Raw genomic sequence first — 13,406 nt, 5'->3', positions numbered from 1 at the left:
CTTCCTTCCTTCCTTCCTTCCTTCCTTCCTTCCTTCCTTCCTTCCTTCCTTCCTTCCTTCCTTCCTTCCTTCCTTTTTAAAACCCTTACCTTTCATCTTAGTATTGGTTCCAAGACAGAAGAGTGGTAAGGGTGGGCAAATGGGGTTTAAGTGACTTGCCCAGGGTCACACAGCTGGGAAGTGTCTGAGGTCAGATTTGAATGTAGGACCTCCCATCTCTAGGCCTGGCTCTCAATCCACTGAGCCACCCAACTGCCCCCCTGTCAGTTATTTCTGATAATTTGTTTTGTTTGATTTGAGAGAGTTAAAGAAGCAAGAAGATCTCTCCTTTATTTCCCTGGCATTGATCCCACTGATTGTCTGTCCTCAGTAAGAGTGCTGGGCAACTAGACATTTTCTTGGCACATTCCTTTTTCCTCCTTAACTTTACATTAAAAAAAATGTAACCAGTGGAATAAGCTTTAGACCTTTTTGAGAAATAGCAATTCACTTCATCCTTGCCTTCCTTGAGCTTTTTTCTTTGATCCAATGTCATGAGTTTTCCTTTTTCTCGGGTTATAAACTTATGATTCATATAGAATTGATTTAGTACAAAAATGCCTCACCTAGGTATCAGACTTATCAGTAAATTCAGCCTTTTCCAAACTAGTCTCAGAACTTGGAAGTAGGTTAAAAGCCCAAATCCAATTCATGGTAGGTATCAAAAAGCCATTGTGATATGCTCCATAGGCACAGAATTTAGGGTGAATTATGAAGTGATTCAGTTCCTACTTCTTTTGCATTCTCATGTCCTCTACCCTGATTTATCTTTTTCTTGGCCTTCTAGGAATTCAGTGCCCTATTTTATCTGATAACCAAAGCCTTGTCTATTTCACCCTATCCTGCCTGAAGTCCCCACAATCCAATACCCCCACATTACCTTTCTGTCCCTTTCTGCCTCCATCAAAAATCAGATTCCTTTAGAGTTTCTCATCTCAGCAAGATGTTAGGAAGAAAGCAATCTGATTATACTAATTTATACTAAGGATGAACAGTAAAGGGTATTTATAATGCACAACCTGAACTATTAATGAAGGATTCATTCCATAGGATTAGGATACCGAATATGGGGATGTACACATGTCTCTCTTTTGAAGAGGCTGATGTTGGTAGATTGCTTGAGTTCAGGAGTTCTGAACTGCATTAGAACTAAAAGCCTATTATAGGTACAACACTAACTCTAGAACCAATGTGGTAAGCCCCCTGGGAACAAGTGGCACTTCACTAGGATGCTTAAAAAAGGATCAGTGAGTCCAGTTTGGAAATGAAACAGAGAAAAAGCCACAGACAGAAGTGAGATTGGGCCTGTGAGTGGCTGCTACACTTCTAGCCTGGATAAGAAGGGGAAACCTAGTCTCAAAAAGTAGGCGGGGGGGGGGGCAACTAGGTGGCTCAGTTGATTGAGAGCCAAGCCTAGAGACAGGAGGTAGCTGTGTGACGTTGGGCAAGTCATTTAACCCGCATTGCCTAGCCCTTACCACTCTTCTGCCATGGAACCAATACACAGTAAAAATGACATATTTGATAAATATTCATTCTTGATTTTTTATTCATCTCTAACCTGCAGTGAATAGCCTTTGACCTTAGGGGGATGGAGAAGAGATGTAGATAGAAGGCAGTCGTTAAAGGTATCTGTGTGGACCTGGAAAAAGATTTGTTGTGAAGAAAGTGATGTCTGAGGCAACCAAATGAAGTAGTTATTTTGTATGGCTAAAAACTCATCTAATAAGAGCTACTCTGTATCGACTGAGAAAGGAGACAAACAGACCGGTGATAACAGTTGAAACCAGATGAGTTATTTTTTCCAAATGATCGAGCTACAGTTCTTTTTTAAAAGAATTGCCTCATTAACACCCAAATATATGTTATCCCGCCAGGGGAACTCTTTAGAAAAATTCTTCCTGGTGACTTGCCAATGTTAAATTAAACTCTGACTAAAGGGAAATTTAGTGTTTAGTTCCCTAAATTTGACTGCTACATAAAACAGATCTTTTGAGACATGTTATCGTGCCTCATAGTAATCATAGAAAACACTGAATTTGGAATCAGAAGTCCTGTATTCAAATACTGGCCGAATTATTCATTGCCTATGTGGCTCAGAACAAGTTACTTAAGTGCTAGAACCCTGGGTTTCCTCATTAGTAGTATTGCCTTAGTCTAGGTAATGCCTTAGATTCCTTCCAGGTATAAACCTGTGATTCTATGAAAATGACCCTCCCAGAAAATTCATTCTTTTCATTTTTAGTGTCCCAATTGCTATAGAGTCAGAAAGCTAATGAACTGATCGTATCGTTCTAATAAATGAGAAAAGAATAATATTGTTGTTTTCATCATCAAAGGGAAGTTGCCGTGACATTTTATTTCAGGGGCATATGATTTGGTTTGTGTGGGTCCTACCGAAGTAAGATATCTCGGAAAGAACATCCTTGAACTTGGAATCTGAAACTGCCTTTAAATCCTGTCTCTCCTTGCAGCCTCTGGATTCTTGGACAAGTCATTTCCCCTCCTAGTGCCTCGGTTTCCTAATGAGTAAAATGAGGGAGTAGGACCAGATGACCTTCAAGCCTCCTGTCAATTCTGAAGTCTTGTTCCTTTTCATGGCTTAAGGCTGAGCTATTATGTTCCTATGGTTGAAAATTTCACTAATCTGAGGCCAACCTGGCCATGATCGTGAGCCCCTCTGAACTTAAGCTGGACTGCTAAGAGTCCACTTATTCCATGACTTTGGGCCCCTGACTTTTTTAAAACTAAGGAGCTACTATTAAAAAAAACACAACAACTACCTCAGAGCCAGAGGTAGAGGAGAGGAGATACTGACACTCAATGCAGAGTCATCAGGCAGAAACAATGAAGAGGATCATCAACATGAAAGGCTGTTTGGTTCAGTGGCTACTGAACTAGAGGCTTGCGTGTCTATGTGTATAGGAATCATAGAAAACTACACTTGCTAAAGAAAAAAAAGCAATTGGTGAAGCAACAATGATGGGCTGAAATAGACCAGAGCAGATTTTGAACAAAGAATTGTGACCAAGAAGTAGCAGAAGGAAGGAAAAAAATGTGGGTTCAGGGAGACTGAGTCTTAGTCTGATGGATGCTATCTGTTAAACCAGGGCAAATCATTTACCTTCTCAAAGACTCACTGTGTCTTATTTAATTACCATGTTATAGAGAGGTCGTGATCTATAGGAAGAGGAAATTGCCATCTCAACAAAAAACCTTTTTTATATATAGGAAGAGTCCACCTACCAAACTATGAAAATTATGTTCATTAAAAGATTTTCATTTCCAGAAATATCAAATTCATAACATTTATTATAATGTAATCAGCACCATCCTATTTCATGAGAATCAGAAAATGTGAATTCTAGTCCTGGTTTCACTCCCCACCCCAAACCCCCAACTAGATTGGTTATTTGGAGCCTGTCCACTAACTTTTTTGAACATGTGCATCCTCTACAAAAAAAGAAGTGACATCTTGCCTTTCCTGAATCCGCTTTACCAAGAAGTTGTTGTTGTTGTTGTTGTTGTTGTTGTTGTTGTTGTTGTTGTTGTTGTTGTTGTTGTTGTTGTTGTTGTTGTTGTTGTTGTTGTTGTTGTTGTTGTTAGAGAGGACTAAATAAATGTGTGTGAAAGCCCGAAAGCCCTTTGCAAAACTGTGGAGTTCTGTGCTATGAAAGGGCAGCAAAAAATTGTAGAGTGCTATTCCAGGACACAGTGGACAAAATACCACACCTAGAGTCAGGAAGATTCATCTTCTTGAGTTCAAATCTGGCCTCAGATACTTAGCTGTGTGACTCTGGGCAAGTCACTTAACTCTGTTTGCCTCAGTTTCCTCATCTATAAAATGAGCTAGAGAGAAAGGAATGGCAAACCACCGCAGTATCTTTGCAAAGAAAACCCCAATGAGGTTTTATTCAAGAATAAGAAAAGACTGAGCAACAATAAGAGCGTTATGCAAATACGTCTTTTCTTTTATCATAGAAAATACAAATACTTCCAGCAGAGTGGTTTGGCCATTTAAAAATGGAGTCAGGGTGGGGGCAGCTGGGTAGCTTAGTGGATTGAGAGTCAGGCCTAGAGACAGAAGGTCCTAGGTTCAAATCTGGCCTCAGCCACTTCCTAGCTGTGTGACCCTGGGCAAGTCACTTGACCCCCATTGCCTAGCCCTTACCACTCTTCTGCCTTGGAGCCAATACACAGTATTGACTCCAATGGAGTCAGGGCCAGCTGGCACAAGTTGATTATAGCAGATGTTATGTAGAGGATGGCAGCATGGAATCCCTGCAAAATAAAGGGTCAGCCTCACCCAGAATTCCAGGGGACCCCCCCTGGAGAACGTTGGGTGAGGGGACAGTTGAGAAGGGTTTGGTCAGTTGTTTCTGGGGGTTAATGTGGGATTCCATGCTGCCATCTTCTACATAACACAGAGATAATGAGGCTTCGTAAATGCATGCTAGTGGCTTAGGAGTGAATTGGAGGAAGACATGGACAGCCCTGTGCCTACTCATAAACACCATTGGTAAAACAATTAAAAAAAAATAGATTCTATGGCCCATAGCATAGTTTTCCCATGGAAGACACATTTTTCTAAAGTAGAATATAGGACATTACCTAATTAGGTATTCAACTAAATAACAGTTGGCCAGCAGCCTAAGGAGGGTGCGTGTGCGTGTGCATGTGCGTGTGCATGTGCGTGTGTGTGTGTGCACCAATACTTACATTTTTGATGAATCATTAATGAATATTCCATTGTATCTATAATAGGAGCCTAAGAGGGAGATAAAAAAAGGAAGTGTCAAGTATTTTTTGTTGGATGTTCAGTGTTTTGGATTGCAGATGGCAGCTTGTTGAGAAGCAAGCCAGGTAATGGAGAGGGCAGGGCTATTCGTCCTGGACTACGATTTCAAAGATGGCTTCAAATTAGGAAAAGAATCATCGTCTGTGGAACAGGAAGATTTACATGATTTCATTTCCCAGGCTTAATTTCAATTTTGACTTTTCGCTCAAAAGATTAGATGCATTTAAAAAGGAAAACAAACTAACCTAGGAAAGCTTTATTAAACTAAAAAAGTTCAGATGACTTTCCTTCCCCAGTCCTTTTGGAGGTCATAATACCAAGTTGCAGATCTGAGATTCAAACTCTAGAACTTCTCATTGCTAATCTGAGGGAAAGAGAGAGAAGGGAATTAGCATTTATATGGCTCCTTCTATGTGCCAGACACTATGCTAACCACTTTTTATAAACATTATCTGATTTGGTCCTCATAACAACTCAGAGAGGTAGTTGCCATTATGATTCTCTTTTCACAGATGAAGAAACTGAGACAGGCACAGGTGAAATGACTTGCCCAGCTAGTAAATTTCTGAGGTCAAATTTGAACTTAAGTCTTTCAGACTTACAGTGTCTCCAATCTAGTGCCCTTTCCCTTTATCACACTATTTTTAGTGTCAATATCCTTGCTCCCACTCTACTCCCACCTTTTGAAAGGAAATTTTTGTTGGTAGTGGTAGCTCCTTCTCTTTAAAAAGGTCAAGAACATCTGGCATGAAATAAATGTTGCCCTTGGAGAGTTTGGAAGTCACGTCTTGGGCTTTTGGTTATAATGCAATTTATCGCGATGTGATTTTTGTTCATAGTTTTCAGAGTTTAGCATGGGCCCAGCATGGACTGTATGTCTGTTGTCTGAGGAGCAGCCCGATTTATATTCAGATAGGCCTATTATCGTGGTCATAATTTGATTGGTCATAATTTGCTGAATTTTTTAGCCACAGCAACTCAACCAAGAATGTTTACTAAGGCTTATAGGGTTTGAGACCTCTGTTAAGAAAAGAATCTCATGGGAAGTTGGGAAACACAGTGGATAAAGTGCCAGGCCAGGAGTTGGGAGGACCCGGGTTCAAATCTGGTCTCAGGCTCTTCCTATCTGTTTGACCCTGGACAAATCACTTAATCCCAATTGTCTAGTCCTTACTGCTTTTCTAAGAAAAGTATCTCTGGTTTAGAGTTGGAAGGGAGCTTGGGTATCTGGTTTACCTCCTTTATTTTTATAGCTAAAGGAACTGAGGGCTCAACAATTTAAAGTAACTTGCCTAAGAAGAAACAGATAATAAATGGCAGAGATGGATTATGAAGCCAGGGCCTCTGCTTCAAATAAAGTGCCTTCCATCCCGCCATGTTGCTCCAACACTACACTTACTAGGCTGACAAAATTGGGAAGTGAATATTAAATTTTCCTTCATGCAGAGTTTAATTTAATTTTGCAAATCGTCTGCAAAAACTTTTCTCCTAAAAAGTGTTTCTTTGGCTGAATAAAGTACTTCTTGGTGTTCTGAAGCAATTTTTTGAAAATGGGCAATACACTGATCTTCCATTTGTTTGTGAAAAGTGACATCTGTTTTCCATTGTAGTCCTGGTTTGTTGATTTTCTTGAATAATTACATAGCATGTAGGTGGCTTATGCACAAACTCACACCTTTCATTATATTGGGTTTCACAATCTTTTATGTCACTCCTTTCTCTAGCCTAGCTAACTACTGCCATTTCCTTCCATCTTCATCTCCATCTTTATTCCCTAAAGTTAAACTGCCAGTTCACCCTACATTAGAGAAACAATCATAAAGGATGAGTAAAAATCATATAGAAATATTTATCAAAGAAGATGTCTTTGATAATAACCTCACCAATCCAATGGAAACATAAATATGTACATTGTGTGTGTATATGATATTTATATAGTTTTCATTTCCATATTAATATCACTTTGAGAAGTAATGGCACCTATAGTAACTTCCTAGCGAAATATTGTTGAAAATTTAAATTTTAGCCATGTGTCTTAGACAATCAACTGGTCCCAGAATCAAATAAGAAGAAAAGAGCATACTGGATTACCTTTGATAAATCTTATGGTATTTCAACAATCCCAAACTGCTCCTCAAACCAAAGACCCATTTTTTAAAAATATATGTTCATTTGATGATTCTATACGTTAATGAATCATAACTACTCTCTCTAAATAAAAAAATTGTGGATGCCCAAAACGATGGACATAAAAGACTGTTGCAAATTACCAAAAAGGAGTTGTGATCAAGATGTAGTATACAACTTTATTTCCCTGATTTTAAATTTTCTGATATCAAACAGGCTATAGGTATGGCTTTGTGGGATGATAGAAAGAGCTCTATCTTGACTATAATAACACTTATTAGCAATGTCACCATAGATGAGCAAGTAATTTAACCTCCCTGGTCTCAAGTTCCTTATCTACAAAGTAAAAATGAAGAGGCAGCATACCTGGAGGATAGAGAAATGGCTTCAGTCAGGAAGACTCTGGTTTAAATCTTTGCCACTACTGATTGTGTGACCTTCCCTCTAAGCAAATTCCTAAGACTTGAAATTGATGGATAATTCCTGTTTTGTTTTTTCTCAGCGGGGGAACTCAATAAAAAGATGGGGATTTGGATAGAAAAATAGGGATAATGAGCCTAACTTAATAGAATTGTTATTAGAAAAGTGGTTAAAATGTGAGTTATGGTTATAGAAGTTATAGAAGGCTTGTTGTGACTCTCTTATTATTATTATTATTGATGACCAGATTGTCAACCACTTTTTAATTTGTAAAGGCTTAGAGGAAAAGCTCTCAGGAGAATAAAAGAAGAAATTTGTTAAGATCAGCATTAATGGTTTAGATTTCCCTTTAATCCTTTTTACAGAATAAACCGTTAAAGTAAAAATGGTTTATTAAATGGATACTAAAACATAAATAGGTAAATTGAAAAGCCAATTTCCTATATTTACTCACAGACCCATATAAGATACTCACAGAAATGTATAATATAATAGAGTTCTTGCAATATATTGCACAAATGTGTACCAATGGTTAGTTGGATATTTTTATGGAGTCCTTAACAGGATTTTTCTCTGTTATTGGTTTCTCCAGTTATGGTGGGGTAAGAAAAGGAAATTCCAACTTCAGTTAGGATTCTAGCTTTTATATGGTTTCTCATGTATTTGGTGAGGGAAGATAGTGGTACCAAAGAGTACATCTGGTTAAATTAAATTGTTTCCTTCTCCTATTCCTTGTAAGGATTAAAATTCTCTAGAGACTGTATATTAATGTATAATTATTTATGAGATAGTAAAAACGGAGTGAAGAGAGTATAAAGGCACATAATCACATAGCCTAGCTAATCTTAGTTCACTGATCACCTCTAGTCTCTGTTCACTCCCACTCTTTCCTAGCCAAGAAACCCTGCCTGAACTGCCCCACCAGCCAAGTCCTCAGACCAAGTCTTACTCCTTCCTTCATCCTTAATTTATAAACCCAGTGATGCCACTCTTTCTGGGTCTCCCTAGTTGGATAGACTTGACCTCAGTCCAGGTCAGTAGCCAGTCTTCCGGAAGCCAGGAGTCACTGGGGACAAGCATCTTCCAAGATGCCTCTAACATCCTCCCATAGTACACATGTGCCCAATCAAAGGGTGGAGCTGAGACCAAAATGGATTTTCTAAACTTCCCTTTCTAAAAGGAAAGAGGGATACAAATTTATATTAAGTTCACATTCCCTTCAATGAACACTTATTGCGCATATTGTATGAAGACACTGTTTCATACAATTGTTGATGCTGTCTCCCATTGACTACCATACTCCCAGTTAAGCAAAAATGCACTTGTATTTTCTTTGTTATCTCCATATCACAATCACCCTATTTCATCAGTCATTAGTTGCTGAAGACATACATTCATTCTTTTTTGTCACTTTGTGACGTCTCTGGGTCTCTTTCTGTTTGTCAATACATATAGTTCACAATTATTTATTTTTCCTGTAACAGCAGTGTTCTCTCTCTATTTAAACTACTTGGTTTTCAAACAAATTTTCTGTTAAGTCAAAATCTGAATGTTCTCTTAGAATTAGAAAAACAGTGATTAGTCAAAAAAAATCATTCTTAAAAAAACAAACAAACCAAAACCCTTACATTACATCTTAGAATCAATATTTTGTATTGGTTCCAAGACAGAAGAGTGGTAAGGCGAGGCAATGGGAATTTAGTGACTTGCCTGACAGATTGGATGTGTCTGAGACCAGATCTGAACCCAAGACCTTACTTCCCTCTCAATCCATTGAGCCACCTTGCTGTCCCATCCCACTCCCATCACTCTTTAAAGACTTGGCATATTTTTTAAAGATTTATAATAATGTTTGATAATAATTGCATCTGCAGGACTAGTGTTGTCTAGTTTGTATGTTTTACAAATAGCTCTTGTTTGACAGTCAGATAACATATATTAATATTCCACAAATGACCAGATGATAGATTGTGGATTGTGGCACGGTGGATGTCAGGGCCATGACTTTATGTGCCTTGGCATATTTCTTAATGCTACCTTTGTTGACTACTGCTTTTTCCCACTTTAGTGAGAATATGTGATGGTCCCTTTGGTGTTATGCCAAAAAACCATTCTTTCATGTAACTCTCTTAACAACTTGAACTTTTAAATAGCTTAAAACATCCTCTTCTAATATGTAGCTAACATTACTTGTTAGTTTCCAAAATGTGGATAATACCAAACATAACACAGAGAAAGTTTCTTCTCTTTAAAAAAAAAGTAACAAAAAAGGGAGTAATTGTGGTATAGTGGAAGAAGAACTTGCTTTAGAGATTGGAAAACTTGGATTTGAGCCTCCTGCTTTCTAGCCATGTGGTCATGGGCCAATCAATTAATCATTCTGAGTTTTAGTTTTTTCATCTATAAAATGAAGTAATGATGTTAATATTACCTATTCCACTGACTGTTGTGGAGAAGGTGCCTTATAAAATGTCAATAGTGATTTGCAGATGTGAGCTATTAATACCAATAATTACTCACAAAGATCCTATTATAATGTCTTATGGTATGGAAGTGACCTGATGCTTCAAAGTTCTTGCCAATGGTGTGTAAACTCTCAAATACCTCCCAAACTGGAATGGTTTGACTCTGACACTCCATTGTTGGAATACCAACTTAATTTAGGGTGAAGAAGTTGGCAAAAAGTAGGCAGCTAAATGATAGGTATATTTTGGGGGTCATAACTCATAAAACTCATTTTTTTTAAAGATGGCCCCATGGTTGCTGAAACAATTTTCAATGATTGCTCAATAGATCTTTATGCCTTGTCATGTATAAGTGCATTTGCTTTTTTTCCTCTTTAATGACACGAATTGCCCCAGGGACAAAATTCTTGGCATAGATCAGTGGCCATTACACACACACACACACACACACACACGCACACACACATACACACCAATCAATTATAGAATTCAATTTTTCCTCAGGATCCCACTATAAACCTGGTCAAAAAAAATTAAGAGTACCTGGATGCTTCTCCCTTCTCTGGGACAATAGGTCTGTGTTTGAAGGTCAAAACTCTACAATACTGTTAATCAGATAAGAAGAAATGGGGAAAGAGAACAAAGAAGTGAAGGATATGCTGGGCCCCAAGCCACCTGGTGTGTTGGTCATAAACACTCAAAGATAAGATAGACCAAGATATTACAGCCTATAAGTTGTAGACTTTCATAAACGAAAGCAGGTTACCTTAGGTCAGGAGCTTTGGACTGTAACCCAGATTGCATAGTCATGGCAACCATGAATCTGAGGTGGGCTCATAAAAAAAGCACTGAGAAAAAGGGAGAGGAATGGGTTGAAAAACCAGTTTTGCTAATGGCCTAAAAGAAAATTCTATTGCCAGTGCAGCTAGGATTGAACTAGACTAATTAAGGGTCAACCAGAGAGTTGGCCCGAAAATTAAGAGGAGACAATGAAATATGTGTGTACTGAGTGTTTTATTATCTTTTAGTTTTTGCTCTCCTGTCATGAGGTGTTCTGGTGTGCTGGCACACATTGGTTCTTTGAACGTATTGTTAAGCAGGGCTGAAGTATCTTCTGCCCAAACTATAAAAGTTCAAAGAACAGGATCTGGTATTTGTTTAGGGCTTGTAGCCCTTCACAAAAGATGCTTATATCTTTTGAAATAGCTATATTCTGTCCCGTGTTCCTTCTTATTCATTCTTTTTCTTGCATTTATTTAAATATTTTCCATTCAAGAGCCTTGTTTCATACCTTGCCTTGGCTTTGTGCTGAAAAGTGAAGATTATGTTTAGAGGTATGATTTTGCCATACGATTCCCAGTTGAACCTGAAATGATAATCACAGGTATTTTTTATATGTCACCACTTTCCCTTCAGGCCTACCAGCTTCTCTTTCTCTAGGCGCAGAAACAGGAAAATAATACGTTAGGAAAATCAGCAGAAATTAGAGACGAGCTAAGTAGAGAGACTTGCTTACCAAGATTGAGTTTGAACCACTTGAGTTTTTCTCCTGAAATTAAATCTCACCTTCCAGCTATTACTTGTTCCCAAACCAGCTAGTCTAGTTGAAAACTGGATAGGTGGTAACTCTATGCTTGGCGATAACACTTAAGGGGGAGAAAAGCGTTGGAGAAAAGTTCGTTTTCTTAGCCAATTATATAAGCCAATGGTAATTAGCATAAGACCTCTTTAACAGAATAGGATACATTAAGACTTCTGGACATTTATTGATTATAGACAAAAGAACAAGTTTGTTATTTCCAAATATAATTTTTCTTCACAGGTAAATAAAAACTCACTGTTTGTAAGAAGTTTTCTTTAACTGAACTTTTCAGTCAGTGGTTTTATTAGATTCATAGGTTTAGGGCTGGATGAGAGACTTTAGAGATCACCTGCTTTAACCTCCCAATTTTATTAGTAAGGAAACTGAGATCTAGACTAGCGAAGTGACTGACTGCTCACAATGTCAGAGATAGGATTTGAACTCAGCTTCTTTGGATCCAAGTCAAGCAATCTTCCCACTGCACTAAGTCATGACTGTTTTAGGAATTGTATGTAAGTGAATAATATATATATATATATATATACTTGTTTTAATAATGCCCTTTCTACTATCTAGTGAATTGGCTATGCTTCTGTGCATATTTACCCCACAACCAACTGGATGAAAGCCAATAATGTCATTAATGATGGCAGAATGCCCAGGCTACCTTAAAAAAGCATCATCTTAGCTGCTAATTAAGTTTTAGGAAAGAAGATGTTCCCCTTTATAATAACAAGCATGTTGAAATGGTTGAGGGCAGATAATGTTAGAGGCAGTGTTCTTCCTCTTGGGATTTCATGATTAAATCCAGGAGTTTCTGGCTCCTAAATTTAGAATGGATATAAATTTGTTAGTGGTGAGTGTTTGAAGTAAAGAAAATAGTTGATGCTTGCATATGTTGTGCCTCATACCCTGATCTTAGTTTAAATTGCCTCCTTTTTTTTAGGGTTCTGTATATTGGCCTGGCCTGCAATACAGCTCGTTATATTTACATCTCCTATTTGGAAAATGCCTGGACTGTTCTCCCAATGGAAGTCCTTCAAGGTAAGAGACATTTGGAATTAAGAGTCTTATTCCAAAAGCCAAGCCCTTAAATTATTCATCTGCTTCCCTGAGCCTTGAATATGAGAAAAAGTTCAGTAGATCTGTGTATCTGACTAGACAAAGACAGGAAGAACCCACTGTTTTATATGATTGTACAGTGGTTGCCATGGAAAAGGTTGACGTCAGGGGGCTGGTTCAGCAGTTGCCCTGAATACTGTTCTGTTTGTTGATCTAAACAAAGCTAAATGTGATCCACACCCTAGAGATTAAACAAAGACTGGGGAGCTCAGGCAATGGACCAGTCTATAGGTGTAGATTGCTGTGTATGTACTCATCTGAAGCAGCTGACCAGTAGCTTTATTCTGTTCAAATAGGGTGGATTGAATTTTGCATTATTTTAAATGGTTAAATGCAATTGCTTGAAAAAGTTTTATTCATTTTTTTCTCCCCTCATAATTCTCCACTTTATTCATCTTAAGCTCAAGTATTATTCAGTCCCATCTGGTGATTTATAACTAAAGTTTTAAACAGAAAACGAATCATGTTCCATTTAAATGTTTTATTTCCCTTCCTTTAAAAGAAATTCTAGCCTAAATTATCTTCTCAGCTTCAGTACACTGTTTTCTCTCAAGAGATTTGACATGATTCACTTCCAATTGGCATCTAGAAGATACTGGCTTATCACTCCAGGAGGAAGGAAGAAAGGAAGGAAGGAAGAAAGGAAGGAAGGAAGGAAGCAAGCAAGCAAGCAAGCAAGCAAAGAAGGAAGGAAGGAAGGAAGGAAGGAAGGAAGGAAGGAAGGAAGGAAGGAAGGAAGGAAGCAAGGAAAGAAGGAAGCAAGGAAGGAAGGAAGGAAGCAAGGAAGGACTGACTTCTTACGGGCCTAGTATGTATTATCTCCAATTTATAGTTGAAGAAACTGAGGTAAACA

At 38.1% G+C, this 13,406-nt stretch overlaps 1 protein-coding gene across 1 annotated transcript in view; it reads left to right on the top strand.

Moving 5' to 3' along the window:
• MFSD6 (major facilitator superfamily domain containing 6) overlaps positions 1–13,406 on the top strand; it is a 95,219-nt gene that overhangs the window by 49,299 nt on the left and 32,514 nt on the right. The window contains exon 3 of the mRNA XM_044669694.1: positions 12,378–12,475. Coding sequence (XP_044525629.1) covers positions 12,378–12,475 — 98 coding nt within the window. The remainder of the gene's footprint in view (positions 1–12,377; positions 12,476–13,406) is intronic.

The sequence above is a fragment of the Gracilinanus agilis genome, chromosome 3 (assembly GCF_016433145.1).
Source record: "Gracilinanus agilis isolate LMUSP501 chromosome 3, AgileGrace, whole genome shotgun sequence".
NCBI lineage: Eukaryota > Metazoa > Chordata > Mammalia > Didelphimorphia > Didelphidae > Gracilinanus > Gracilinanus agilis.
This window is presented reverse-complemented; position numbering and strand designations above follow the sequence as displayed.